Genomic DNA, 27,367 nt, shown 5'->3' on the forward strand with positions numbered 1-27,367 from the left:
CATTTGCTCCTCATATCATACTGCCATACAGTGTGTAAATAATGCCACCATACAGTGTCTACATAACACTGCCAAATAGTGCACTAATAAAACATTTTCTCCACATAATACTGCCATGTAGTGCACAAATAATATCACCATACAGTGTCTACATAAAATGTTCTAATCCTCTCACATTTACTCCTCCCATAATACTTCCATACGATGTCCACATAACACACTAACATACACACCATCTATTCATCACAGTGCAGTGCACAAAAAATGCCACCATACAGTGCCCACATAACAATCTTTTATAGCGCCGGATCTCCGGCCTGGCTGTACTCCCTTGTCAGATTGTGACTCGTGGGGGGCCACTTCCAATAGGTGGCGCTGATGAGATGGTTCTTTTCCTTGGGAGGTACCTCTTTGCATATTGTTTTCCCACAGAACATTGCCAGTAAGTCTCCATACAGGACCGGTCTCTTTAAGGAGATTTGTCACCCTGACTAAGCCACTTGTCCGAAATGGTAAAAAAAAAAATATAAATCCGCTATTGTGGTGCCACTGGTCCCTAGGATCCCCTGACTCTTCTGATGTCATACATTGGTTTAGAGAAGATGAAAAATCCCACTGTACGCCGTTACTTATCATCTGCTCTTTTGTCCTGAATTATTCTGCCCAGTGTCAGTCTTTACTGCAGTTTTGGTATTCTTTTCATGAACAAGGAAGCTCAGAATGAACAGACAAGAAATAGAAGTAGACTAATAACGAAGGCAGCAAGAGCCGGTGAGTGTGGTCTATGGGCTGTGTGTAGAGTATATAGCAGTAAGCAAGCCGCGGGTCGTATATACGGTGCCTTAGATCTTCCACTTCCTGTGCAGCTGAGAAGCAGAGCCGTGTGGGTGCAAAAGCCAAAAGCTCTTCTCCGAGCAGGTGACGACTGCCACGACAAAGAGACGCCCGTCCTGACTCTCCACAATGTCCGCCCGGATCGCCCTGTGCGCCTTCCTCCACGCTCACCTCCCTGTAGCAGGTAACGTCCAAGGCCTCGACCGCCTACAAGTTTCTACAAAAACTTTCTCACAACTTTTTGCAAAATTGTAAACTTTTTTTTTTATGGTACCGTTTATGATATGGTTTTGTGTAAACGTTACGTGTGGAAAATTTGGTTAGTCTTTTATGGTTATTTTTTTATTTTTACGGTTGTGGACTGGGCGTCGGGCTGAGCTGGCACGCCTTATCTGAGGATGCACGAGTCAATGTGGCCGATGGACACAAAAATATTCAAGGTCATTTGCTGTCGGACCCTGGCGACCGGACGTGTAGACAATTTTTGAAAGTTCGAAGAATAAACTGAGAATTTTTTATTTTTGCTAGTATTTGTCAGCGCTGCGAGGAGATGCAGAGAACGAGGCACTTCCTTTGTCTCTTACTGGCGTGAATAGATCTATTTAAGCAGATTTTATTCCCTTATTACGCTAGAGGACAAAGATACAAAAAAAGATTAAAAAAATTTATGTAGGTTTTTAGGTACTGTTGTATTGTAATGTTACTCCAGCTGTGAATCTGGGGGGTAATGTCCGCTCTGCCCAGAAAATGGGGAGTACGGGTACTGTAGTGTATAGGTACGGTACTTATGGGTACTGTGGTTTCGTTTTGGAGAATTGTAGTTTACCCGTGGCATGCTACTGTTTATTATAGGGTACTGCGAGTATTATAGTTTTTATATATTATATAGTTATTATGTGAGCACCGTATGATGGTATTATTTGTGGTACTCCTGTATAGTATATAGGACACTGCTGTTTATATATGGCATGTTATTGGTAATTGTATTGATTTATTATATGAGCACCATATGGTGGTATTATGTGTGGTACTATTGTATAGTCTATAGAAAACTGCAGTCTATTTTTTATCTGTAAATTGTATTAATTTATTGAGCACCATATGGTGGTATTATTTCTGGTACTCCAGTATAGTGTATAGGACACTGCAGTTTATATATGGCATACTATCCGTATATCGTATTGATTTATTATGTGAGCACCGTATGGTGGTATTAATTCTGGTACTCCAGTATAGTGTATAGGACACTGCAGTTTATATATGGCATACTATCCATATATCGTATTGATTTATTATGTGAGCACCGTGTGGTGGTATTAATTCTGGTACTACTGTATAATAGTTTATAGGACACTGCAGTTTATATATGGCATACTATCCGTATATCGTATTGATTTATTATGTGAGCACAGTGTGGTAGTATCAATTTAGCACTGTATGGCAGCATTATGTGGGCACCATACGGTGCTATTATTTGGGGTGCTCCTGTATAGTATATAGGACACTGAAGTTTGTATATGGCGTGTTTTTGTAACTGTATTGATTCATTATGTGATCACCGTATAGCGATATTATTTGTGATACTACGGTATAGTCCATAGGACATTGCATTCTACAGTGTGGTCTGAAAGTATGGAGTCGGCTATATGGATGGAAAGCGGATGGTCAGGAACGCCAAACTGCGTATGGCATGTCGCTAAGGGAAGAGGGCAAATCTGTGAGGGGTGGCGGCCATTTTGAAACCCGCCATTTTGGAACCGAATTTGATATTTTCAAACGGAAAAGGGGTGCGTATGACATGTACATTTGGCCTTTATTCCGGCCAAAGTTATTGACCGTTTTCTCTTTGTTACAGACACAGATATGGCGTTGAGAGGATCACGTGAGGAGAGGACAGAGACTGTGCTGATCTCCAGGGGCGCAGTACCCCAACGCTCAGCACCTAACAGACCACCCCGCCGCCATGGCACAGTTGCCAAATTTTGTCAAACAGGTTCTGTGTTGGTTCTGCCAAATGTGGGTCCCGTTGCAGTCGCTGTGACACCCATTCCGCAAATTCATCACGGCGATCGGATCGTCCACATCGAGATGACGCAGCAATCGGATCCTGTACGGGGGCCATCTGTGCGTAGCCGGTATCGCCCCAAAGGGGGTTCGGCTCCAGGCCCCGAGCGCTATGATGTGGGCTCCTCCTGTAACAAAACTGCTATGGACAACAATGGACGGCCATTCCCGTTGCTCCGATTGTAGCAGTTTTGTTACTTTCACTTTTTGGCAGGAACAACACAGAACCCGTTTGTCAAAATTCGGCAAGCAATTTACCAACTGTGCCATGGCGGCGTGGTGGTCTGTTAGGTGCCGAGGGTTGGGGTACTGCGCCCCCGGAGATCAGCACAATCTCTGTCCTCTCCTCACATATTCATCTCGCCGCCATATCTGTGTCTGTAACAAAGAGAAATTGTGAATAACTTTGGCAGGAGTAAAGGCTTATATGACATAAGTAATTTATGATGCTATTATCTGAGCACTATATGGTGGTAGTATTTGCTGTACTACTGTATAGTCTGTAGAACACTGCAGTTTATATATGGCATGTTATATTGTGTTATGTAAGAAAATGCAGTTTATATATGACGTATGTGATTTATGGCGTTATTATGTGAGCATTTTGTTGATCTATTATGTGAACACCATATGGCGCTCTAAATTTTTTATTTTTTTTTAGTTTATTAGAGAGACTAAAGGACTAAAAGTTTTCCTAGAAGTAGTTTATGGTGTATTCAGATGTTTATATGGGTTACAGTATTTCATGTTACATTTTACTAATTATCTATCGATAGTAGATTCCTTTGGGGTCATAGGTTTTTGTGTTTTAAGTATGAGCGGTGTAGCTGGGGTACATAGTAGGCACTGTAGTTACCCTACCTGTATGGTTATCTATGGGGCGGTATGTATCTCTATAAGCAGTGACATTTACCTGTACGGTTATCTATGGGGCGTTATGTATCTCTATAAGCACTGACATTTACCTGTACATTAGGTTTTCTATGGGGCGGTATTTTTATAAGCAGTGACATTTACCTGTATGGTAGGTTATCTATGGGGCAGTATGTATCTCTATGTGCAGTGACTTTTACCTGTACGGTAGGTTATCTATGGGGCGGTATGCATCTCTATAAGCAGTGACTTTTACCAGTACAGTAGGTTTTATATGGGGCGGTATGTATCTCTATGTGCAGTGACATTTGTCTGTACGGTAGGTTATCTATGGGGCGGTATGTATCTCTATGTGCAGTGACATTTACCTGTACAGTAGGTTTTCTATGGGGCGGTATCTTTATAAGCAGTGACATTTACCTGTAGGGGAGGTTGTCTATGGGGCGGTATGCATCTCTATAAGCAGTGACTTTTACCAGTACAGTAGGTTTTATATGGGGCGGTATGTATCTCTATAAGCAGTGACTTTTACCAGTACAGTAGGTTTTATATGGGGCGGTATTTATCTCTATGTGCAGTGACATTTGCCTGTACGGTAGGTTGTCTATGGGGCGGTATGTATCTCTATATGCAGTGACATTTGCCTGTACGGTAGGTTATCTATAGGGCGGTATGTATCTCTACGAGCAGTGACATTTACCTGTATGGTAGGTTATCTATGGGGCGGTATTTATCTCTATGTGCAGTGTCATTTACCTGTATGGTAGGTTATCTATGGGGCGGTATGTATCTCTACGAGCAGTGACATTTACCTGTATGGTAGGTTATCTATGGGGCGGTATGTATCTCTATGAGCAGTGACATTTACCTGTATGGTAGGTTATCTATATGGCTCTGACATTTACCTATAAGACATTGGAACCCATGAATTACAACATGGCTGCCCATAGCAACCAATCAGAGCTCAGCTTTCATTTCTTAAACTACCTTGGAAAAATAAAAGCTGAGCTTTGATTGGTTGCTATGGGCAACAATGCCAGCCTTCCTGATAGGCCTTTGTAATAAATGAGGTCCACGTCTTTTGTGCATCTATGGGCAGTGTGGTTTTCCTTTGTATTGTAGTGGATTTTTAGTTGACATATGGTGGGCTGTCGTTTTTTGGGTAGTCTTACCTATGCTACAGCCATAACACATCTCCATATTGCTTCCCTCAATGTAATTTGGCCAACCTGAGGCCTACAAGAAAGATTTAGTTTTTAAAGTTTTATCTTATTTACCTTATTTTATCTTTCTTTTTTTTTATACAGTTTCTCTCTCAGGCACTGTTCACTGGTGATTTTCTAGACTTGTTTCTACATAATGAAATGTTTGTTAACGTCCCTATTGATTTTCAGTTAGGGTTTTTTCTGCCATCAGCTCGGTTCCGTTCCTTCAGGTTTCCGTTGGACCTGATGAATTCCCTTAAAGGGGTTGTCCCAGTGTTTTATACTGATGACCAATCCTCAGGATAGGCATACTTGCCAACCTCCCTGCCCCCGGGAGCGCCCTGTCCCTGCCCGGAAACACACACCCGCTTATGGACTGGGTTTATGTTAGCTCAGCTCAGTTTTGGTCCGGGACAGCTTGAATTTGCCGGGACTGTCTCTGAAAATCAGGGATAGTTCCACCAAATTCGGGACAGTTGGCAACTATGAATAGGTTATTGGTATCTGATCAGTGGGGGATTAACTCCTAGTACCCCCACCAATCAGCTGTTTGGAGAGGCCCCGGCGCTCCGCCGCTCTTCCTGGGCCTATGATGTCACTTTCATTGGTCACATGGCCTAGGAGCCACTTAGTCCTATTCAAGTGAATGGGGCTAAGCTGCAATACCAAGCATGACCACCATACAATGTACGGCATTGTGCTTTGTAAGCTGCAAGGAGGCCGTGGTGCTCACCAGAGCTCCGCACCCTCTGCGTACTGGGCCTCGGACCCCCACCAATCACATACTGATGACCTGTCCTGAGGACAAGTAGAACTACAGGTAACAGCGCACTGCTAGTCAATTGCACCAAGATATACGTAAATATTGAATAAAAGTAGCGACTTGGTGGCCATACTTACTGCAAAAGCAGCTAGAAGCTCTTTGCGCTTATAATTGATCAAACATATGTCGAGCCCATCTACCGGACGACAAGGTGGCTTCTAATCAGATGGGGCCTACTCTAACATGCCTACTCTCCTGCCCATTTACCATGTGCTTTTAATTAGATAGATTGTACAGCTGTATCCTACCTTGCCCATACTGCAGGCTGACAGCCTGGGAGAGGCATGTATAGGATATAGCTGGGTGCTACTTTGCCCAGATTGTAGGCTGTAAGCCCAGGAGAGGCATGTTAGAGTAGGCCCCATCTGATTAGAAGCCACCTTGTCGTCTGGTAGATGGGCTCGACATATGTTTGATCAATTATATGCGCAAAGAGCTTCTAGCTGCTTTTGCAGTAAGTATGGCCACCAAGCCGCTACTTTTATTCAATATTTACGTATATCTTTGTGCAATTGACTAGCAGTGTGCTGTTACCTGTAGTTCTACTAATCCCATTGTGTTTCAGCCATGGTAGCGTGCACCTGCATTCTGAAATTTACTTATTATGGAGGTGCTGGTTCGTTTGTTTTTCTTCCATGTCCTGAGGACAATTGATCAGTATTGACATTTAGACAACATCTTTAAAGTCAATGGGTTTGCTTAGGGTCTATTAGGTTTCTGTTTCAATCTTTGAAGAATAGACACTCTGAACACTGGTATCCACAGAACAGAAGGGGTCCTGTAGCCAAGATCATAAATGGGCTCCCATAATGGTGCCGAATTTTGACACAAAAGGACCCGGTATTTGTTTCCAGCTCCTCAAACTTTCACTACCTTTGGGTCCATTGGAGAAGAAGGTCTTGGATGGGTTCCCTCCATCCAGTAGCCATGGGGTTGGGACCAAACTGAGCTGGGCCCCCCTCTCCTACAGGCCTCATAGCAACCACATGGTTCTCTCTATGGTATGTACTTCTACGCATCAGAAACTGAAGTCTTGTTGTAAGTGTGAACAGAGACTAAAAACAAGTAAGAGCCAAGTGCACAGTGCCAATATGGTGGCACAAGCCGTACTATGGAGATGTACCACAGTGCGCTGCTCCAATAAAACCACAGAATTCTCCAATGGAAGAAAAAAAAAATTTGGAGACGCAAAGAGGTGCGGTATGACCATAGGCTTTTATGGGCGCCATATTACAGCTCTGTACAGTTGAGAGCATGAACCCCGAGGGGAAGGAATATTCTATATACTGGTGCAGGGTAATGAAAAAGCAGTATCTATATCAGCCATGTATGATAATACTGATTATACCATTCATACCATGTGGTAGAAAGGCTATTGGGCCCCTCGGGCCCCCTGCTATCTTAGTACCCCTACAGTGATGCTGCTATATAAATGCCGTATAAAAATACAATGGTATACGCACATTTTTAATGATGTAAACTCAGCATTTCACGACATGTTCCACTGGATGCTGCCGAGCAAGTTTTACCCAGAAGTATTTAAGCCCTTTTAGGGAAAAACTGTGAAGCTAAGCAGCCGGAGATATACGGTTCCATATTGCATATAATACCGTATAATGGGCTGAAATGGCCACAGCTGGACTACAAAGGAATGTAAAAATTATTTTAAACAAAATGTAAATTCCTCGTCTTTATGCGCAGATATACAACACAATTCGTGCACTAGAAATATAAAAAGTTAAAAAATGTTATACAATTTGTAGTAAATTAGTAAACAGAGCAACAATAAACATAAATGTTCTAACAATTTCCTGACGACCGTAGAAGCCTTCTCCCCGTCCACACATCCAGGGATTGTTACCGCCTGATTTTACTACTATGTCCAATAAGAATAAAATGGGGGGGGGACATAAAAGAGAGAAATTAACCCTTTCACCCCCGTTGGTTTTTGTTTTTTGCGTTTTCGTTTTGCGCTCCCTGCCTTTCCAGAGCCATAACTTTTTTATTTTTCTGTTTACATATGAGGGCTTGGTTTCTGCAGGAAAAGTTGTACTTTCCAACGCCACCATTTATTATTGAATATGATGTAGTGGGAAGCGGGGAAAAAAATCCAAATGGGGTGAAAGTGCAAATCCAAATGGGGTGAAAGTGCAAAAAAAAAAAAGAAATTCCACCACAGTTTTATGGGTTTTTTATTTACGAGGTTCGATGTACGATAAAACTGACCAATTACTTTTATTCTACAGGTCAGTATGTATCTGTCGATACCTTATATGTATAGTTTTTCTTGCATTTTGATAGTACAAAAAAAAAAATTTAAAGTCGGAAAAAAAATCTGTTTTATTTTTTTGTCGCCATATTTTTACCCCTATAACATTTTTCTGATTATGTGTATGGAGGCTCATTTTCTGCAGGGCGATCTGAACTTTTCATTGATTCCATTCTGGGGTGTGTATGACTTTTTTTTTTTATCACTTTTTATTAAAATTTTTGTAGAAAATTAAGCAGCCAAAAACGGCGAATCGGCTTTTTCCCGTTTTTCTGTTTGCTGTATCTGGAATATATTTTTATATTTTTTATACTATGGGTGTTTTCGCACATCGTGACACCCATGAAGTGTATTTTTTTTTCTTTTTTTTTTTTACACTTTTTTATAGTTCCCATAGGGAACTATACCATGCAGTCATTAGATTGCTATTCTCATAGACTCCAATGCACTAGCATCGGAGTCTATGAGAAAATTGCTAGTTTCCTATGGAGCCCTATTACAGGCAGGGGCTCCATTGGAAATACTATGCAGCAGCCTCCTGTCATTCACAAAGACAGGGGCTGCTGCACACAAGCTCCGGCTCCTCCGATCGCCGCACGGGGGAGCCGGAGCACTACTGGAAGTGCGCGTTTTCGGATTTCAGAGTGCTCAGAGGCCGTGGTCAGGGTTGACCACGGAATCTGAGGGGTTAAATTCCGCAATCGGCATTACTGCCGGTTGCGGACATGAGGGTGTTTGCTATAAGATGCAGGCGCCCACCCGCGGCTATGGCGCCCGCAGAGCTCAGGAGTGGGCGCCATCTTTAAAAACCCAGCCAGTGCCGTACTATTACGACGCTGGTCGGGAGGGGGTTAAAATCTAACTTTATTAACTAACGGAACAATTCTTTTTCTTCAAATGTAATGTATTGAATGTGGATGAGTCTCCAGCGAAGGTCATTTGACGTGAACTTGTGGATGACGACTTTTATAATGAACTGAAAAAATATATATTTGAAAAAATAACCTAAATGAAAAAATTCTGAAATAATTCACATGCGTTTTTTTATTTTTTTATTATTTAGGATTAAAAAAAAAAATAGTTTTAGGTGATCATGTTTATGGTGCCGTTTTGACATCAAATTTGGTAACAGAATCCCAGCTCTGCTTTGAGCTATTGGACGGGGTACATTCATTGTCACTCATAAATGGGGGCACCCTGGGCCCTGATGATTGTACCCCCAATTCCAAATTAGGGGCCGGAACGTATGGAGTGTCTGGCAGCGGCTTTCTCCTCTCTCCACATTGAAATACAAGTCGAGTGTCTGTGTATGGAGGGGGGAGTCAGGAGAGAAACGGGTGAAGGTTGGGGGCACCCTAAGGCCGGCCCTGTAGGTAATACCCCCTCACGGGAGTCGTAACGAAGACCAACGAGGAGAACATTGAGCGATTCGCCTCCCAGATGTGTATAGATGTGAGATATAAGGTGGCGATGTTTAGTATATTTAGTGTTTGAGCTGATCGGCCCCCTCACTATACCTCCCCCTCCCCCCACATCATACTGTATAACAGATATCATCACATTACAGGAAACATAAAAACATACATATCACTGTATATCGCTCCAATGTATCATGTAATATACAGGTGTCAGACATCTGATAGCCATCTTACAAGACACAGAGCCGGGTGTCGGAGCAAATCAAAGATCAGATCTGATCCGAGTGCAACTCAGGGAGTGGACATAAAAAAGAGAGTAAAAGGTTCATCAGAGCAGCAGCTTAAAACCTCAAAACCTCATATCTATCTCTCTATCTATAATATCTATCTAACGAATAGAAAACGAATTCCACGGGACTTCCTAAAAAGATGTGTTTATTCACCAGATAGCAGCAACGTTTCGGTCCTCTCAGTTGAACCTTTCTCAAGCAGTGACAACTGAGAGGACCGAAAACGTTGCTGGTGTTTGGTGAATAAACGCATCTTTTTGGGAAGTCCCGTGGAATTCGATTTCTATTCGTTAGATAGATATTATAGATAGGGAGATAAATATGAGATATGAGGTTTTGATGTTTTGAGGCTTTACGCTGCTGCTCCTCGGATGAACCTTTTACTCTCTTTTTTTATGTCCACTCCCTGAGTTGCGCTCGGATCAAATCTGATCTTTGATTTGCTCCGACACCCGGCTCTGTGTTTTGTAAGATGGCTATCAGATGTCTGACACCTGCATATTACATGATACATTGGAGCGATTATGTTTTCTATTCACTAGATGGTTGGTGGATCGCCCTCCCAGGCGCTGGCACTCCTGATTTACGATCACTCTGCTGTGCTTGCCTGCTTACCTACCTATCTCATATCTATCTATCTATCTGATATCTATCAGGGGCGGATTAAGTACACGATGGGCCCGGGGCTGTCTACCCTCCTCCATTTTAGTTTAATTATTTTCTGTATGAAGAGGCTGCGGTGCTTCATGAGCGGCACAGTCTCTTCCTCGGCCATATGACATCACATTCATCGTCCACGTGGCCTCGGTGCAGCTCTGTCCCATCCGAGTGATTGTGGCTGAGCTGCGCAGGGCTATCGGCGCTGTGCTTGGCAAGAAGCAAAGAGGCTGCGGCGCTCACTGAGACATCGCGGTCTCCTCAAACAGCCAGGAGTCGGACCCCCACCATCTCATAACTCTCTGAGTACAGATGTCATAGATGTTACTGCAGTCCTATGTAACACCTCACATAACACAGTGACCTATTGTGTTATCTGGGCTGATACATAGGACTGCAGGCAACACATTAAAATTTCAGTTGCCAAATTTAAAACGCATACGATTATAATAAAAAAGACTTGGAGGAGAAGATGAGACGCAGGTGACAGCAGTGAGCCCGCTCTACATATAGGAACATACAGCACCACATATCTCTTACATCCAGTGACATCTCCTGTCATGTAGACCTTCTCTTTTCTCTTCTCCTCCGTTAGACCCAGACCGCCATGACTAATTCTTTCACCCACGTCTCTGCAGAGTTTGTTACACAGACACGTTAGATTTCTCATAATTGGGGTCATTTATCAAACGGATGTAAAGTAGAACTGGCTGAGTTGCCCCTAGCAACCAATCAGATTCCACCTTTCATTTTCCAAAGGAGCTGTGAAAAATGAAAGGTGGAATCTGATTGGTTGCTATGGACACCTCAGCCAGTTCTACTTTACACCAGTTGGAAAAAATTACCCCAAAGGTCCCTATAGTGTCTACAGCAATTATAATGTCCCCTAGCGTGCCCCCAGTAATAATAACACCCTATACTGTGCTCCAGGTAATAATGCCTGTATAGTGTCCCCAAAAATAATGCCCCCTAATATGTCCTTGTAATAGAAATGCCCCTACAGAGCCTCCCCAAAAGAAACGGCCCCACACTGCTCCTATATAGTAATTTCCCCCACACTGAACACCTAATTTGCCCCCATGTAATAATCTGCCCCTATGTCCTCCTCTGCCCCCCCCCCCCCCCCCAAAGTTGGCCCACACAGAAAATAAAAAAAATTAAATAAAAGCTAAACCCTATTTTTACTCACATGTGGGAAGTGCTGTGGATTATTTATTTTTTTATCTATCTAATTTCATATTCTACTGTTTTTACTTGAACCCCCTGATTGTAAAGCGCCGCGGAATATATTGGCCCCATATAAATAATGAGCATGATTATTAATATATTTATTGCTCATTCCTCTGATTTTTACACTATTGTATCAGAATGTAAAATAGAGACACTGCGACTGTGTTATGGGGCAGTGGTATGGCGGTACGGTGGCGAGCAGTGGTATTCTACTTAGTATTATTATTATTTGTTAGTAGCGCTGCACATACATAACACAGACAATTGCACTAAGCATGAACAAGACGAGTTACAGACTGGTGCAGGAGGAGAGAGGGCCCTGCCCGCCAGGTGCGGGTGAAGCTGGTCATGGCGGTATAGAGGCAGCAGGTTGTAGGCTTGTCTGAAGAGGTGTGAGGGTACGGTGGCTGGCAGTGATATAGGGTACGGTGGCTGGCAGTGTGATGGGGGCACTGTGGATGGCTGGAGGGGTACAGGTGCCCCATGTCCAGCTTCCTGTTCAGATGAAGGCCTTCCTGCACCTATAGCCGGTAATCAGTCGCCATATCTGTGTCCAGACCCTCCAGATGTAATATCCTCCCCTCTCCTGTACTGATGGTGGATATCTTATTTATACACAGACAGCCATAAATACACTGTAACAAATCCTGAATAAACCTGGGAGATAATTGCTCCATCCTCTGCCGGTGCAGAGTCTGATCCCTGTCATATAAATGAGCCGATACCTGCAAATAGCGGAGAGCAGGCGCCCGGCACAGCACTGATTCCGGGCTTGTTAGTGGAGATGAGATGTTCCAGGACTTACAAGACTGATCTCAGATGTGATGAATATTATTACCGCCCGAAAATGTATTCCTGCCACTAAACGCCGACCTGATCTCCTGAATGTATTCCGCTATACTGCAGGCATATTATACAAACCGCCAGAATCACATCCTTATTATAATGGCTTGTATCCACAGGTACAATGTACACAGCCCTACGGCAAACAGCAGTCATTACAGAGCAGAGGCTGTATCGTATAATGTAGGAGATACGGTATATTCTTGTACTTGGGGTCAGTATTATAGTAGTTATATTCTTGTACATAGGAGAAGTATTATAGTAGTTATATTCTTGTACATAGGAGCAGTATTATAGTAGTTATATTCTTGTACATAGGAGCAGTATTATAGTAAGTTATATTCTTGTACTTGGGTCAGTATTATAGAGTTATATTCTTGTACATAGGAGGCAGTATTATAGAGTTATATCTTATACATAGGAGCAGTATTATAGTAGTTATATTCTTGTACATAGGAGCCAGTATTATAGTAGTTATATTCTTGTACATAGGAGGCAGTATTATAGTAGTTATATTCTTGTACATAGGAGCAGTATTATAGTAGTTATATTCTTGGTACATAGGAGGCAGTATTATAGTAGTTATATTCTTGTACATAGAAGGCAGTAAGTACAGTAGTTATATTCCTTGTACCTAGGAGGCAGTATTATAGTAGTTATATTCTTGTACATAGGAGCAGTATTATAGTAGTTATATTCTTGTACATAGGAGCAGTATTATAGTAGTTATATTCTTGTACATAGAGGCAGTATTATAGTAGTTATATTCTTGTACATAGGAGCAGTATTATAGTAGTTATATTCTTGTACATAGGAGCAGTATTATAGTAGTTATATTCTTGTACATAGAGGCAGTATTATAGTAGTTATATTCTTGTACATAGGAGGCAGTATTATAGTAGTTATATTCTTGTACATAGGAGGCAGTATTATAGTAGTTATATTCTTGTACATAGGAGCAGTATTATAGTAGTTATATTCTTGTACATAGGAGGCAGTATTATAGTAGTTATATTCTTGTACATAGGAGGCAGTATTATAGTAGTTATATTCTTGTACATAGGAGCAGTATTATAGTAGTTATATTCTTGTACATAGGAGCAGTATTATAGTAGTTATATTCTTGTACATAGGAGGCAGTATTATAGTAGTTATATTCTTGTACATAGGAGGCAGTATTATAGTAGTTATATTCTTGTACATAGGAGGCAGTATTATAGTAGTTATATTCTTGTACATAGGAGGCAGTATTATAGTAGTTATATTCTTGTACATAGGAGGCAGTATTATAGTAGTTATATTCTTGTACATAGGAGCAGTATTATAGTAGTTATATTCTTGTACATAGGAGCAGTATTATAGTAGTTATATTCTTGTACATAGGAGGCAGTATTATAGTAGTTATATTCTTGTACATAGGAGGCAGTATTATAGTAGTTATATTCTTGTACATAGGAGCAGTATTATAGTAGTTATATTCTTGTACATAGGAGGCAGTATTATAGTAGTTATATTCTTGTACATAGGAGCAGTATTATAGTAGTTATATTCTTGTACATAGGAGGCAGTATTATAGTAGTTATATTCTTGTACATAGGAGCAGTATTATAGTAGTTATATTCTTGTACATAGGAGCAGTATTATAGTAGTTATATTCTTGTACATAGGAGGCAGTATTATAGTAGTTATATTCTTGTACATAGGAGCAGTATTATAGTAGTTATATTCTTGTACATAGGAGGCAGTATTATAGTAGTTATATTCTTGTACATAAGAGCAGTATTATAGTAGTTATATTCTTGTACATAGGAGGCAGTATTATAGTAGTTATATTCTTGTACATAGGAGCAGTATTATAGTAGTTATATTCTTGTACATAGGAGGCAGTATTATAGTAGTTATATTCTTGTACATAGGAGCAGTATTATAGTAGTTATATTCTTGTACATAGGAGGCAGTATTATAGTAGTTATATTCTTGTACATAGGAGCAGTACTATAGTAGTTATATTCTTGTACATAGGAGCAGTATTATAGTAGTTATATTCTTGTACATAGGAGCAGTATTATAGTAGTTATATTCTTGTACATAGGAGGCAGTATTATAGTAGTTATATTCTTGTACATAGGAGGCAGTATTATAGTAGTTATATTCTTGTACATAGGAGGCAGTATTATAGTAGTTATATTCCTGTACATAGGAGGCAGTATAGTAGGTGTACTCTTGTATATAAGGGCAGCATTTTGGAGCCACTTTCAAAATAAAAGTAGACATATATATAGCAGCACCTATTTTGTTTGCCATCTTTACCATGTCACATAGGAACTTTTAGGCTGAGTTTTCAGCGCGGGTGCAATCCGTGACGTGAACGCATACCACCCGCACTGAATCCTGACCCATTTATTTAAATGGGTCTGTGTACATGAGCACTTTTTTCATGCATCAGTTCTGCGTTGCGTGAAAAAGGCAGCATGTTCTATATTCTACGTTTTTCACGCAGCCCTGGCCCCAAGAAATGAATGCTGCTTCAGTGAAAAACGCATTCGCTCCGCAAGCGGTTACAAATGCGATGCGTTTTTCACTGATGGTTGCTAAGAGATGTTGTTTGTAAAACTTTAGTTTTTTATCACGCGTGTGAAAAACGTATCAAAACACATTGCACATGCTCAGAAAAAACTGAACGCCATCGCAGACAAAACTGACTGAACGCTCGTGTGAAGGAGGCCTTACCGCCCCAGTTATGTTGATATCAGCTCTGCAGTGACTCTGTCGTCCATCAGATAAGAACACAAGGGAATCTCTGATAATGATAAGTGCTGGGAATCCAAGTGGGATTTGGAGAAATCTAATGTTGTGTGTTGAGTTGTGAAGCACCTGGGTGTGAGCAGAGGTGACAGTGTGACAATGCTGAGTAATGTCGTCTCATTGTCTGCACTTGGTGGGAATGGAAGTGACTTTATTGACTGTGGTGTAAGTCTTGTCGTTGGTGATTGTTCTCCTATTGATCAGTGGTCGGTGGCGTCCCGGCCGTCATTGCCGTGAGTAGGATGTTGCCTGACGTTATTATTGAATGTTGGTGACAAGGCTAAGTGCAGGGGATGTCAATGCAAGGAGCGATCATCTGTATCCAGTGTTATATCGGGTGATTGTCGCCCCCGGGGACTGAAAATAGGGAATAGGTTTTCAGAACATTTTTGTTTAAAAAAGTTTGGAAATAAAATCCAGAGGCCAGATTTTACGTAACAATTCTGCTGGTGCAGTCACTGTGTACATACATTACTTACCCTGTACTGATCCTGAGTTACATCCTGTATTATACTCCAGAGCTGCACTCACTATTCTGCTGGTGCAGTCACTGTGTACATACATTACTTATCCTGTACTGATCCTGAGTTACATCCTGTATTATACTCCAGAGCTGCACTCACTATTCTGCTGGTGCAGTCACTGTGTACATACATTACTTATCCTGTACTGATCCTGAGTTACATCCTGTATTATACTCCAGAGCTGCACTCACTATTCTGCTGGTGCAGTCACTGTGTACATTACATTACTTATCCTGAGTTACATCCTGTATTATACTCCAGAGCTGCACTCACTATTCTGCTGGTGCAGTCACTGTGTACATACATTACTTATCCTGTACTGATCCTGAGTTACATCCTGTATTATACTCCAGAGCTGCACTCACTATTCTGCTGGTGCAGTCACTGTGTACATACATTACTTATCCTGTATTGATCCTGAGTTACATCCTGTATTATACTCCAGAGCTGCACTCACTATTCTGCTGGTGCAGTCACTGTGTACATACATTACTTATCCTGTACTGATCCTGAGTTACATCCTGTATTATACTCCAGAGCTGTACTCACTATTCTGCTGGTGCAGTCACTGTGTACATACATTACTTATCCTGTACTGATCCTGAGTTTTACATCAGACACGGAGGCTTCATATTGCTTTCTCTTCCTTTACTGATCACCATAGCAGCAAGGAGAAACAAAAAACAAATGCAAATGGTCACCATAGTAACCCATATGTCCCACCCCTACAGCCCCCATATAAGGCTGTGTCCAAGGTGGCACTTCCTCTTTCTTGCTGCTCACCAGATAAGTGACATTTTATTTTATCTGCTGGCTGTTATTCCCTAAGTGTTTAATTCTGGCTATTCCCCGGGTTATATTTCTCCCCTGGGGTTTTGTTTTCTCCTTTAGGTGTTGACGTTTAGGCAGCGAGATATAAAGATATATTTTATCTTTGTTCCCCTGTCGGGGCATCCTCTGCCTACCCCAGTAGTTCTGGGACCTGATCGTGCGCGGCGTTTTCCCTGGGGCCCCTTCCGCTCATCCCCTCTCTGCTACAGCTGGAAGCAGGGTTATGTGCAGTGCCGTCGCTTCGGTGGTCTAACTTTGTTTATCCCCTGGGACTTTTACTTGGGACTCCACACAGTGCCGGGCCGATTCTCTGGCTTCGCCGCCATTTTACCTCCCCTGTGCTGGGCTCTCCCCTCAGGCACGCCCCTCACCTTGCGCGCGTCTTCGCTCTGGTCGGCGCCCTTTTTCTTCCCGCTTTCGCGCTCGCTCTGGCTGACTGGAGCGAGATCTCGCGAGATTCCGGCGGCCATTTTGGTTCCCGTTCCCGCGAGATCTCGCTTCATCCGGTCTCCTGCGTGACGGCTGCCGGTTCCTCTGTATTAGCGCTCCTGTCCTCTCGCTCCTGGGGTGATTAACCCCTTAGTTAACTGGCGCTGCGTTTTTCTTGGCCTCCGGCTCTCCTCTTTGCCCTCTCTTTACAGGTGCCCTGTTTCTTTTGCTTAAGCAGCATGGACCCCTCGGCCCAATCTCCCCCTAGGGGTGGAACCTCTGGCAATATTAGTCCCCCTGGCTCAGACTCACAGGCGCAACTCATCCAGCGCTCTGTGTCTGATGCAATCCTGCAGGCCATGGGGTCCATGTCCACGGTTTTGTCCCAGACCATCTCCCAGGCCCTGTCTGCACACCCCCTAGCTGGGGCCAGACTGGCTCCACCTGAGACTGCACAGCACTCTTTTGCTGCTGAACCTCCTGTTGGACAGGAGACGATGACCGGTGGGTTGATGACCACCACAGACGACGCGCTGAGGTCGCGTAAGAGAGCTTGTCCCCGCCAGGCTGACAAATCGCGGGTGTGGGAGCACGCTAGAGCCCTAGCAGATGCCGTCTCTGACTCGGATCTGGGTTCGGGCCCGGAGGATCCAGCAGAGGCTTCTGATTTTTCTGTGGAGGATGACTCCCCTCGGGGGTCCGACCCCATTGCCACTCCCCCTGCTATGCCTTTAGCTAGAGGTTCCTCCACTACCTCAGCTGACAATTTACCTTTGGACTCCTCCGGGGCCCCCATGTTTGACCCTGAGGCCCTCCATCATCCCAGATCAGCGGAGTGGCTCCCCGAGTCCCAGATTAGTAGCTATCTGGAGCATTGGGCCCGCCGTCCTCTGTCCAAAGAGGCGCGCAGTAAACTACGGGCTGAGTGCCCTCGGCCCATTATACCCCATAAGGTCTGCGACACGCCCGTCGTGGACCCAAAGATGACCCAGTTTTTGTCTAAGTCTGGGTGGAATGCCAAGAAGGGTCTAGATTCGGCCCTTAGAGGCTGCCAGGATAAGCTTCTGGATATTTTCGGCCCACTGGCAAAGATCATGGAGTTGGCGGAGTCCGCCAGACAGGAGGGTTCCCACATTGACCCGGAGGAGCTCACGGGCTGGGTCCAGAGGGCGATTTGCATCGCCGGGGGAACCAATGCGTCCCTATCTGTGGAGAGGCGCAAGGCCATCCTGCTTAGGATAGACCCCAAGCTCATCAATCTCGCCCAGACGGAGACGGGCAAAGAGGCGGAAGGCCTACTTTTTGGGGACTCCTTTATTAAGGACCTCAGCCGCTTCGTCGGCACGTTTTCCGCTCTGGACAAGGCGCAGGCCACTATGCGCAAAGTCTTCCAGGGCCGGGTCTCTCACAGGGCCGGCAGCAACAGGGGCCGTCTGTCCGGCCGTTCCAGCACCCGAGGCAGGGGTGTTTCCAGAGGCTCCTTCTCCCAGCGAGCTGCGTTTCAAGACCAGCGGTCTCCCCAGACGTTCTTCCCATCCAGAGGGGGACAATGGCGCTCCCGTTCCTTCCGAGGAAACACGGCTCCCCGCAAGTCTTCCGGTAAGTCAGACCCCGGTCGGGGATTCTTCGGTACCTTATGTAGGGGGCAGGCTTCGGCATTTTTTACCCGCTTGGGAACTAATCACATCAGACCCGTGGGTTCTGGGGACGGTCAGGGGCTTCTCCATAGAGCTCATAGACGCCCCTTGCTCGGTGCAGCTCCCGCCGGCCCCTCTGCGGAGGGGATCGGACTCCGCTCGGGTGGACGAGGAGCTCTCTTCCCTTTTCCTCAAGGGGGCCATAGAGAGAGCTCACGGTCACTCAAGGGGGGTGATAAGCAACATTTTCTTAGTCCAGAAGAAAGGGGGGCAGATGCGTCCCGTCATCAATCTCCGGGCGCTAAACAGCATCGTGCGGTACCGTCACTTCAAGATGGAGGGCATCCATCTACTTCGGGACCTCCTTTCCCCCGGGGATTGGCTCGTGAAGCTGGATCTGAAGGACGCGTACCTGACGGTCTCGGTGGCCCCCCAGTCCAGGGATCTCCTTCGTTTCCTCTGGAAGGGCGAGGTTTGGAGATTCACATGCCTTCCATTCGGCTTGTCGTCGGCTCCGTGGTGTTTCACCAAGCTCCTGCGTCCGGTCATGGCCTGGCTGAGGAGTCGCGGGGTGCGCCTCATAATTTATCTGGACGACATCCTCCTGATGCATCAGTCCAGATCGTCGCTGCTGCAACACCTCCGATGGACGTCGGATCTCCTGGAGTCGCTCGGTTTCCTACTCAACTTGGAGAAGTCTTGGCTCACTCCCTCCCAGAGGTTGGACTTCCTCGGCTTCACGGTGGACTCGATCTCGGAATCCCTCAGCCTGCCGGGGGACAAGTTACGGTCCATTCGCAAGGAACTGCGGCGGGCGTTGGCCAGTGCCCACCTGTCCCTGCGTCATCTAGCCCGCATCATCGGCCTACTGGCATCCTCCATACAGGCGGTCTTCCCGGCGCCCTTGCATTACCGGGCCCTGCAGCGCTTGAAGATTGCGCACCTCCGCTCGGGGTCCTCCTTTGCGGACTTGGTGGCCTTGGATTCGGAGGCCAAGGAAGAGATCCGTTGGTGGATCGCCAATCTGGAAGCTTGGAACGGCAGGGCGATTTTTGGCTTCCAGCCGGAGTTCACCATCGAGTCGGATGCCAGCCTTCAGGGCTGGGGAGCACACTGCGACGGGGTCTCCACCGGGGGGCCTTGGTCGCAGGTCGAGACGCGCTTGCACATCAATGCCCTAGAGTTGCTGGCCGGCTCTTTGGCCGTCAAGAGTTTTACCAACGGTTTGGCCAATGCATGTATCCGTCTCCGGATGGACAATATTTCAGCGGTTCGCTACATCAACCGTTTGGGCGGAACCCAGTCGGCCACCCTGGCGGGGTTGGCGAAGGATTTTTGGGCGTATTGTCTCTCCAGGGACATCATGGTGCAAGCCGAGTACCTGCCGGGACTTCACAACGTACGGGCGGATTGGAGTTCCCGCCATCTTACGGACGGCAGCGACTGGCAGTTGGACCCGTCGATTTTCTCGGTGGTGTCGTCCAGATGGGGACCCTTTTCCGTGGACTTGTTCGCCTCCCGGCTCAACGCTCACCTCCCTCGGTTCTACAGTTGGCGCCCGGATCCGGAGGCGATGGCGGCGGACGCGTTTCTGCAGGACTGGTCCTCCGGCCTTCTCTATGCTTTTCCCCCATTCATGATGATTCCTCGGATGCTTCTCCAAGTGCGTCGCCATCGGGCGGAGTTGGTGGCGATAGTCCCGTTCTGGGAATCTCAGGTATGGTTCCCGTCTCTCCTGGAGCTTCTGGTGGACATCCCAGTCCTTCTACCGAACCCGACCTCTCTCCTGCGCTGCCCTCAGGGGACTCCCCACCCCCTGCTCCTGGACGGATCCCTCCGTTTGATGGCCTGCCGGCTCTCAGGACTCCAGGAGCGGTCGACGGAATTTCGGAGGCAGCTAGGCGCCTCTTGGACGACGCTTGGGCTCCCGGCACCCGAAAATCTTATCGGGCGGCCTGGCGAACTTGGGCTGGCTGGTGCCTGGAACGGGACCTGGATCCCGTTTCAGCTCCTGTAGCTCAGTTGCTGCAATTCCTCACCTCTCTGTTTGAAGGGGGTAAGGCTTACAGGACGATCAACCTTTTTCGTTCGGCGATCTCTTCGTCGCACCTAGGGTTTGATGGCGTTCCGGCTGGACAGCATCCTTCCGTTTCGCGCCTCCTCCGAGGCGCACGTCTTTCTCGGCCTCCCCGCCCGAGGTTTTCTTCCACTTGGGATGTTTCCCTGGTACTTACCTTTTTGTCCTCTTGGCCTTCCAATGCTGACCTTTCCTTACGTCAGCTTTCCGCGAAGTTGCTCACGCTCTTTTGCTTGATTTCTTGTAAAAGAGTTTCTGATGTGCGGGCTCTGGACCACGACGCCAGATCCTTCACCCCGGAGGGCGTGTCATTTAACATTTCTAGACGCACGAAGACGGACATCCGGGTCGTCTCGTATCCCAGCTTTCCAGCTTCCCCGGCCTTGTGTCCGGTGGCTTGCTTGAAAGAGTACGAGGCCAGGACTCGTCCTCACAGGTCTCCGACTGTGCCGCAGTTGTTTCTCTCCATCCGTCACCCGTTCGGCCCGGTGACTAGTCCCACCTTGGCCCGTTGGTTAAAATGGGTTATGGCTCTTGCCGGTGTGGACACTTCGGTGTTTACAGCTCATTCGGCGCGCGGGGCGACGTCTACCTCCTTGGCGGTCTCGGGTGCTCGCCTGGAGGACATCCTACGATTGGCGGACTGGTCGAGTTCCTCCACGTTCCGTGAGTATTATTTCCGTCCTCCTCCTCATTTATTTGATCCCTTGGTTAACCAGCTTTGAACTAGCAATATGAAGCCTCCGTGTCTGATGTAAAACTTAATGATTTTCCTAGTCTACGACGTAAAGTCATAGTTTTATTAAGACACGGAGGCGAATATTGCCCTCCCTTCCCTCCCCTGGACTCTGGTTGTATGGGGGGGTGTGTTTGGCCGCTTACCTCTACTTAGTGGGTAGGCAGGTTTTGGGTCTGTTGGTACGCTGGGAGGGTTCAGTTGTTCGCCATTATGTGCTCGTGCTTGATTGTATGCTTACCATCGGCCTGGACCTGTGTGTCCACTGGAGATGGGTTTTGGCTGGTGCCATGACCTCGCTTTATCGGTGTTTATCTCTCTTGTTCTTTCAGGTTGAGCCTTCCTGCCCTTGATTGCTCCTGTTTTGGATGAGGTTGTTCCCTTCGGCTCCTGCTGCTTCCACGTTGGATGTGCTGGGAGTCTTGGATGTTGGTTCCAGTCCGTCTCCTGATGTGGATCCTGTCGCTGGAGAGTTCCTGCTTGGATTCTGAGGGTTTCGTTGACGCGGATTGTTCTTGGACTGTTCCTGAGTTGCTGTTCATTGGTTGTTATGGACTGGTTCGCAGAGAAAGAGGAAGTGCCACCTTGGACACAGCCTTATATGGGGGCTGTAGGGGTGGGACATATGGGTTACTATGGTGACCATTTGCATTTGTTTTTTGTTTCTCCTTGCTGCTATGGTGATCAGTAAAGGAAGAGAAAGCAATATTCGCCTCCGTGTCTTAATAAAACTATGACTTTACGTCGTAGACTAGGAAAATCATTAAGTTACATCCTGTATTATACTCCAGAGCTGCACTCACTATTCTACTGGTGAAGTCACTGTGTACATACATTACTTATCCTGTACTGATCCTGAGTTACATCCTGTATTATACTCCAGAGCTGCACTCACTATTCTGCTGGTGCAGTCACTGTGTACATACATTACTTATCCTGTACTGATCCTGAGTTACATCCTGTATTATACTCCAGAGCTGCACTCACTATTCTGCTGGTGCAGTCACTGTGTACATTACATTACTTATCCTGAGTTACATCCTGTATTATACTCCAGAGCTGCACTCACTATTCTGCTGGTGCAGTCACTGTGTACATACATTACTTATCCTGTACTGATCCTGAGTTACATCCTGTATTATACTCCAGAGCTGCACTCACTATTCTGCTGGTGCAGTCACTGTGTACATACATTACTTATCCTGTATTGATCCTGAGTTACATCCTGTATTATACTCCAGAGCTGCACTCACTATTCTGCTGGTGCAGTCACTGTGTACATACATTACTTATCCTGTACTGATCCTGAGTTACATCCTGTATTATACTCCAGAGCTGTACTCACTATTCTGCTGGTGCAGTCACTGTGTACATACATTACTTATCCTGTACTGATCCTGAGTTACATCCTGTATTATACTGCAGAGCTGCACTCACTATTCTACTGGTGAAGTCACTGTGTACATACATTACTTATCCTGTACTGATCCTGAGTTACATCCTGTATTATACTCCAGAGCTGCACTCACTATTCTGCTGGTGCAGCCACTGTGTACATACATTACTTATCCTGTACTGATCCTGAGTTACATCCTGTATTATACCCCAGAGCTGCACTCACTATTCTGCTGGTGCAATCACTGTGTACATACATTACTTATCCTGTACTGATCCTGAGTTACATCCTGTATTATACTCCAGAGCTGCACTCACTGTTCTGCTGGTGAAGTCACTGTGTACATACATTACTTATCCTGTACTTATCCTGAGTTACATCCTGTATTATACTCCAGAGCTGCACTCACTATTCTGCTGGTGCAGTCACTGTGTACATACATTACTTATCCTGTACTGATCCTGAGTTACATCCGGTATTATACCCCAGAGCTGCACTCACTATTCTGCTGGTGCAGTCACTGTGTACATACATTACTTATCCTGTACTGATCCTGAGTTACATCCTGTATTATACTCCAGAGCTGCACTCACTATTCTGCTGGTGCAGTCACCTACATACATTACTTATCCTGTATTGATCCTGAGTTACATCCTGTATTATACCCCAGAGCTGCACTCACTATTCTGCTGGTGGAGTCACTGTGTACATACATTACTTATCCTGTACTGATCCTGAGTTACATCCTGTATTACACCCCAGAGCTACACTCACTATTCTGCTGGTGCAGTCACTATGTACATACATTACATTACTTATCCTGTATTATACTCCAGAGCTGCACTTACTATTCTGCTGGTGGAGCCAATGTGTACACGAATTACACAGTGACTCCATCAGCAGTATAGTGAGTGCAGCTCTGGAGTATAATACAGGATGTAACTCAGGATCAGTACGGGATAAGTAATGGATGTACACAGTGACTGCACCAGCAGAATAGTGAGTGCAGCTCTGTATGATCTTTCCTTTGAAGAGAACCTGTCATGGTGTCATATCTGTGGACAGGCTATAGAGCAGGGGGAGCTGAGCAGGTTGGTTTCCTGAGAAGGATCCATTATCACTTGTAACTTATTCATTTACATTTCTGCTCATACAGGACTTAGGAGTCCAGTGGGCGGAGCTAATCAATGACTGACAGCTTTCCCTGTAAGGCTTTGCATGCAGAGCTGTCAATCGTGTCCATGCATTTAAATGAGAACGGTGTAATACCCCATTTCTCCTGTGGTGGCACTGCAGGGAAATTGAAGACTCCAGATTTCTTTGATCGCTGTGGAGCCCAGCGGTGGGACCTCCTGAGATCCGCTTACTTTCTGGGGCCATTCTAACAATAAATAAAGGGCCTGTAAATTGTGGACAACACTGCGAAGCCAATGAGAGTTGCAGTAACAGAGCCGTGTGCACGCTCGGCCATTACTATAGACATGACCACGTCTCCTCTGGGAGCGCCCCCATTCTGGGGATTATCCGGTTTCTCACCTTTCTAGCGGTTACATCACCAGCCATTGGGACCTGTTGCAGAGACGCTGTGATGTCATTGTTGGGCCCCCTATAGAGGTCACGTGACCGGGTAGACTATCTGGAGATTCTCCTTCCACCCCATGCAGATCACAGGGCACATCAGGAACCCCTGATCATTCTCAGCTTTTGGTGCTCATTCTGTTGAAGTGATGTCACTCTGGTGGGTGTGATGATGTCACTCTGATGGGTGCGATGATGTCACTCTGGTGGGTGCGATGATGTCACTCTGGTGGGTGCGATGATGTCACTCTGGTGGGTGCGATGATGTCACTCTGGTGGGTGCGATGATGTCACTCTGGTGGGTGCGATGATGTCACTCTGGTGGGTGCGATGATGTCACTCTGGTGGGTGCGATGATGTCACTCTGGTGGGTGCGATGATGTCACTGTGGTGGGTGTGATGATGTCACTCTGGTGGCTGTGATGATGTCACCAGTCTCAGCCCTGTCCCATGGAGATGCTGACTGTAATCTTACATCACCAGTCAAGGTAGTGATAGGACTCTACGTCTTACACCACAGCCCTTACTGATGGGGGGGCCACTGCATGAAAGTAGTCGTGCTAAGGGTGGTCCTCACCGCGGGAGCCGGCACATTACCAAACGATTGAGGGATGGAAGGAGCATTAGGTCCTCCTTCTGGCAGGGGGACATGGCGGCTGAAACCATCTGCCAGTATAACCCCATCTTGATCTTGATGCTCTGAACATGTCCTACAATATAGCGCCCCCCGGTGGCCTAGTTTTTGAGAAGAACCTGCATCTCCTTCCATGACGGTGACGAGCAGCACGTTATGCAGAAGCCCCCTCTCTGCAGGAAGCCGCCACCAACAATGCAAAGGCAACGAGCGAAAGTTTTTTAGGTCACCTCCGACAACCCAGTTTATCGACTTTGATGTCGCAACGTAAACGAGTTCATCCCCCTTCAGAAGATCCGGGGCGACCCCCGAGCGTGCCAGGCACGTTAACCCCTTCCTGCACAGCAGAGGTAAGAGCTAGATCATGCTTTCCGGAATTTTTACACCCCGTGTGCCTCCTTGGACGGTACGGATTATCCTTGTTGAGGGACGCAGCACCAGTTGCACCCTGGAAAAAAAAAAATGCAAATTAGCTCCCTCTAAAAAATCTCCGAAATCCAGTCTTTTAAAGTTCACTCATGGGATAGCGTGTAAGGCGCCAACAAGCTAAGCGCCTCCTGTTTATAGCACCATGCGATGTCCAATACACACAGGGAGGAGGAGGAGCAAACTGAGTCTTATCCTCTGATAAAGAGCGCGACACGGAAACAGTCAGCAAGGGCGACCGTTGGCTATATCTATGGCCAATGTGCTGAGAGATTTCCCCGGCAGTCCCACAGGCAGATGATCAAAAAGTCTAAATGCAAATAATAAAAATATAAGATCCGTCCATGGCCGCTTGCTGATGGTTTCCATGCAATTTTTTTATTTTTTTATTTCACAAATCCAAAAACTTGGGATTTTATATTTGCTGACTATAGGGCGATTTATCTATGTTTACATCTCCTACAGGAACTCCCATGTCACGTGTGCTTTCAGGATGACTTTTAGTGGGCAGACGTCAGCTCATAATGGCGGTAGATTTTCTCCGCCACCAGGGGAATTTCTATCTCGCCCTCGCCCTAGATGACAAGATTTCTGCCTAATCTGCTCAGGGTTTTCATATTTATCACTACTGGTATTTTATTCTTTTCACATCCTCTCCTATCTGGCCATTCTGTTTTACGAATAGAATCCCGGAACGACAGTGAAAACTGACACCTGCACAGATAAGGAAAGCGGGAGGATGGGCAATGCTTATATAACATTCAGTGACTGCGGGCAATAACCCCTCTGGGCCATGTGATGAATGCCGATCACCCACCCTGAAAGGGTTAAACATCATATTAAAAGACTCCGGGACGTCTTTGCGATGTGTTTTTAATGGTATTTACTTCGTTTTTTTTGTTTTTTTTCGCCGTCCGCCAGAAAATGTTCTATCTCCCTTGCAGCGGCATGTCGGGAATAGGGAAGACTGATAATCCGCCGTCAGGAATACAAGTGCGGATCCCGCGCAGCTCATGCATTTAGATTACCAGGAGCCGGATTTCTCGGGGGAAATCACAGCAAAGTTCATGTGACTGAGGGCGACCCTAGAAAAAGACGCCTGCGGGGGAAACACTTCTGCCTTTTGAGGGGTGGAGGGGCGTAACTCCCTGAGGTAGCAGAGTTGGGAAGGTTTAGTAAAACCCCGGACAGAACAGTTGTAAAGGTAATTTGTAACCATGAGCGAGAGTTTTAAGGTCAGGGGGGGGGGCGGCCGGGACCTGCTGTCTGCGGGGAGATCATATCGCAGCACACGCTAAATTAATACTACCGTTATTTCAGGAGCTGCGGGGGAGGGGGCTGCGATACAGATACAATATATGGTTACCCCTAATAATATAACCATGGAATATTGCTCCTATACACAGTGGGATGGCCCCTTAAAGGTGCACCTGTCAGCAGGATCAACGCTGTTAAATTGGGCATTATTCCTGGTAGGGTTGTTCCTGCTGATCTTGTGAGAATCGGTTGTGGCGTTCCAAGAGAAAAAAAAAGAAGGCTTTTATTCTTTAAGCAAAGGAGGGTTACAGTGCACCTTGGGGGAGTGGCCTATCCCCTCGGTGCACCTCCGCTTTCCAGTGCTGGCCTCGCCCCCTCGGTGCGTTGCAGCTCTCATTTGCATAAAGGCTGCAACCGATATTCACAAAACGGGTATCCTTGTAATCAGCAAGAACAACCCTACCAGTCAGGACCCTGCTGACACGCGCTCTTAGAGATATATAGGTGTTTCCTGACTGGCAGAGCTGAATT

At 45.8% G+C, this 27,367-nt stretch overlaps 1 protein-coding gene across 1 annotated transcript in view; it reads left to right on the plus strand.

Annotated features, from left to right (window-relative positions):
- Positions 1 to 664: 664 nt before the first annotated feature.
- The window catches only part of CD247 (CD247 molecule), a 107,419-nt gene continuing 80,716 nt past the window's right edge, over positions 665 to 27,367 (plus strand). The window contains exons 1-2 of the mRNA XM_044284115.1: positions 665 to 771; positions 867 to 1,018. Of these exons, the coding sequence (XP_044140050.1) occupies positions 964 to 1,018 (55 nt within the window). The 5' untranslated portion in view covers positions 665 to 771; positions 867 to 963. The remainder of the gene's footprint in view (positions 772 to 866; positions 1,019 to 27,367) is intronic.

Source organism: Bufo gargarizans, chromosome 3 (genome assembly GCF_014858855.1).
Source record: "Bufo gargarizans isolate SCDJY-AF-19 chromosome 3, ASM1485885v1, whole genome shotgun sequence".
Lineage (NCBI taxonomy): Eukaryota > Metazoa > Chordata > Amphibia > Anura > Bufonidae > Bufo > Bufo gargarizans.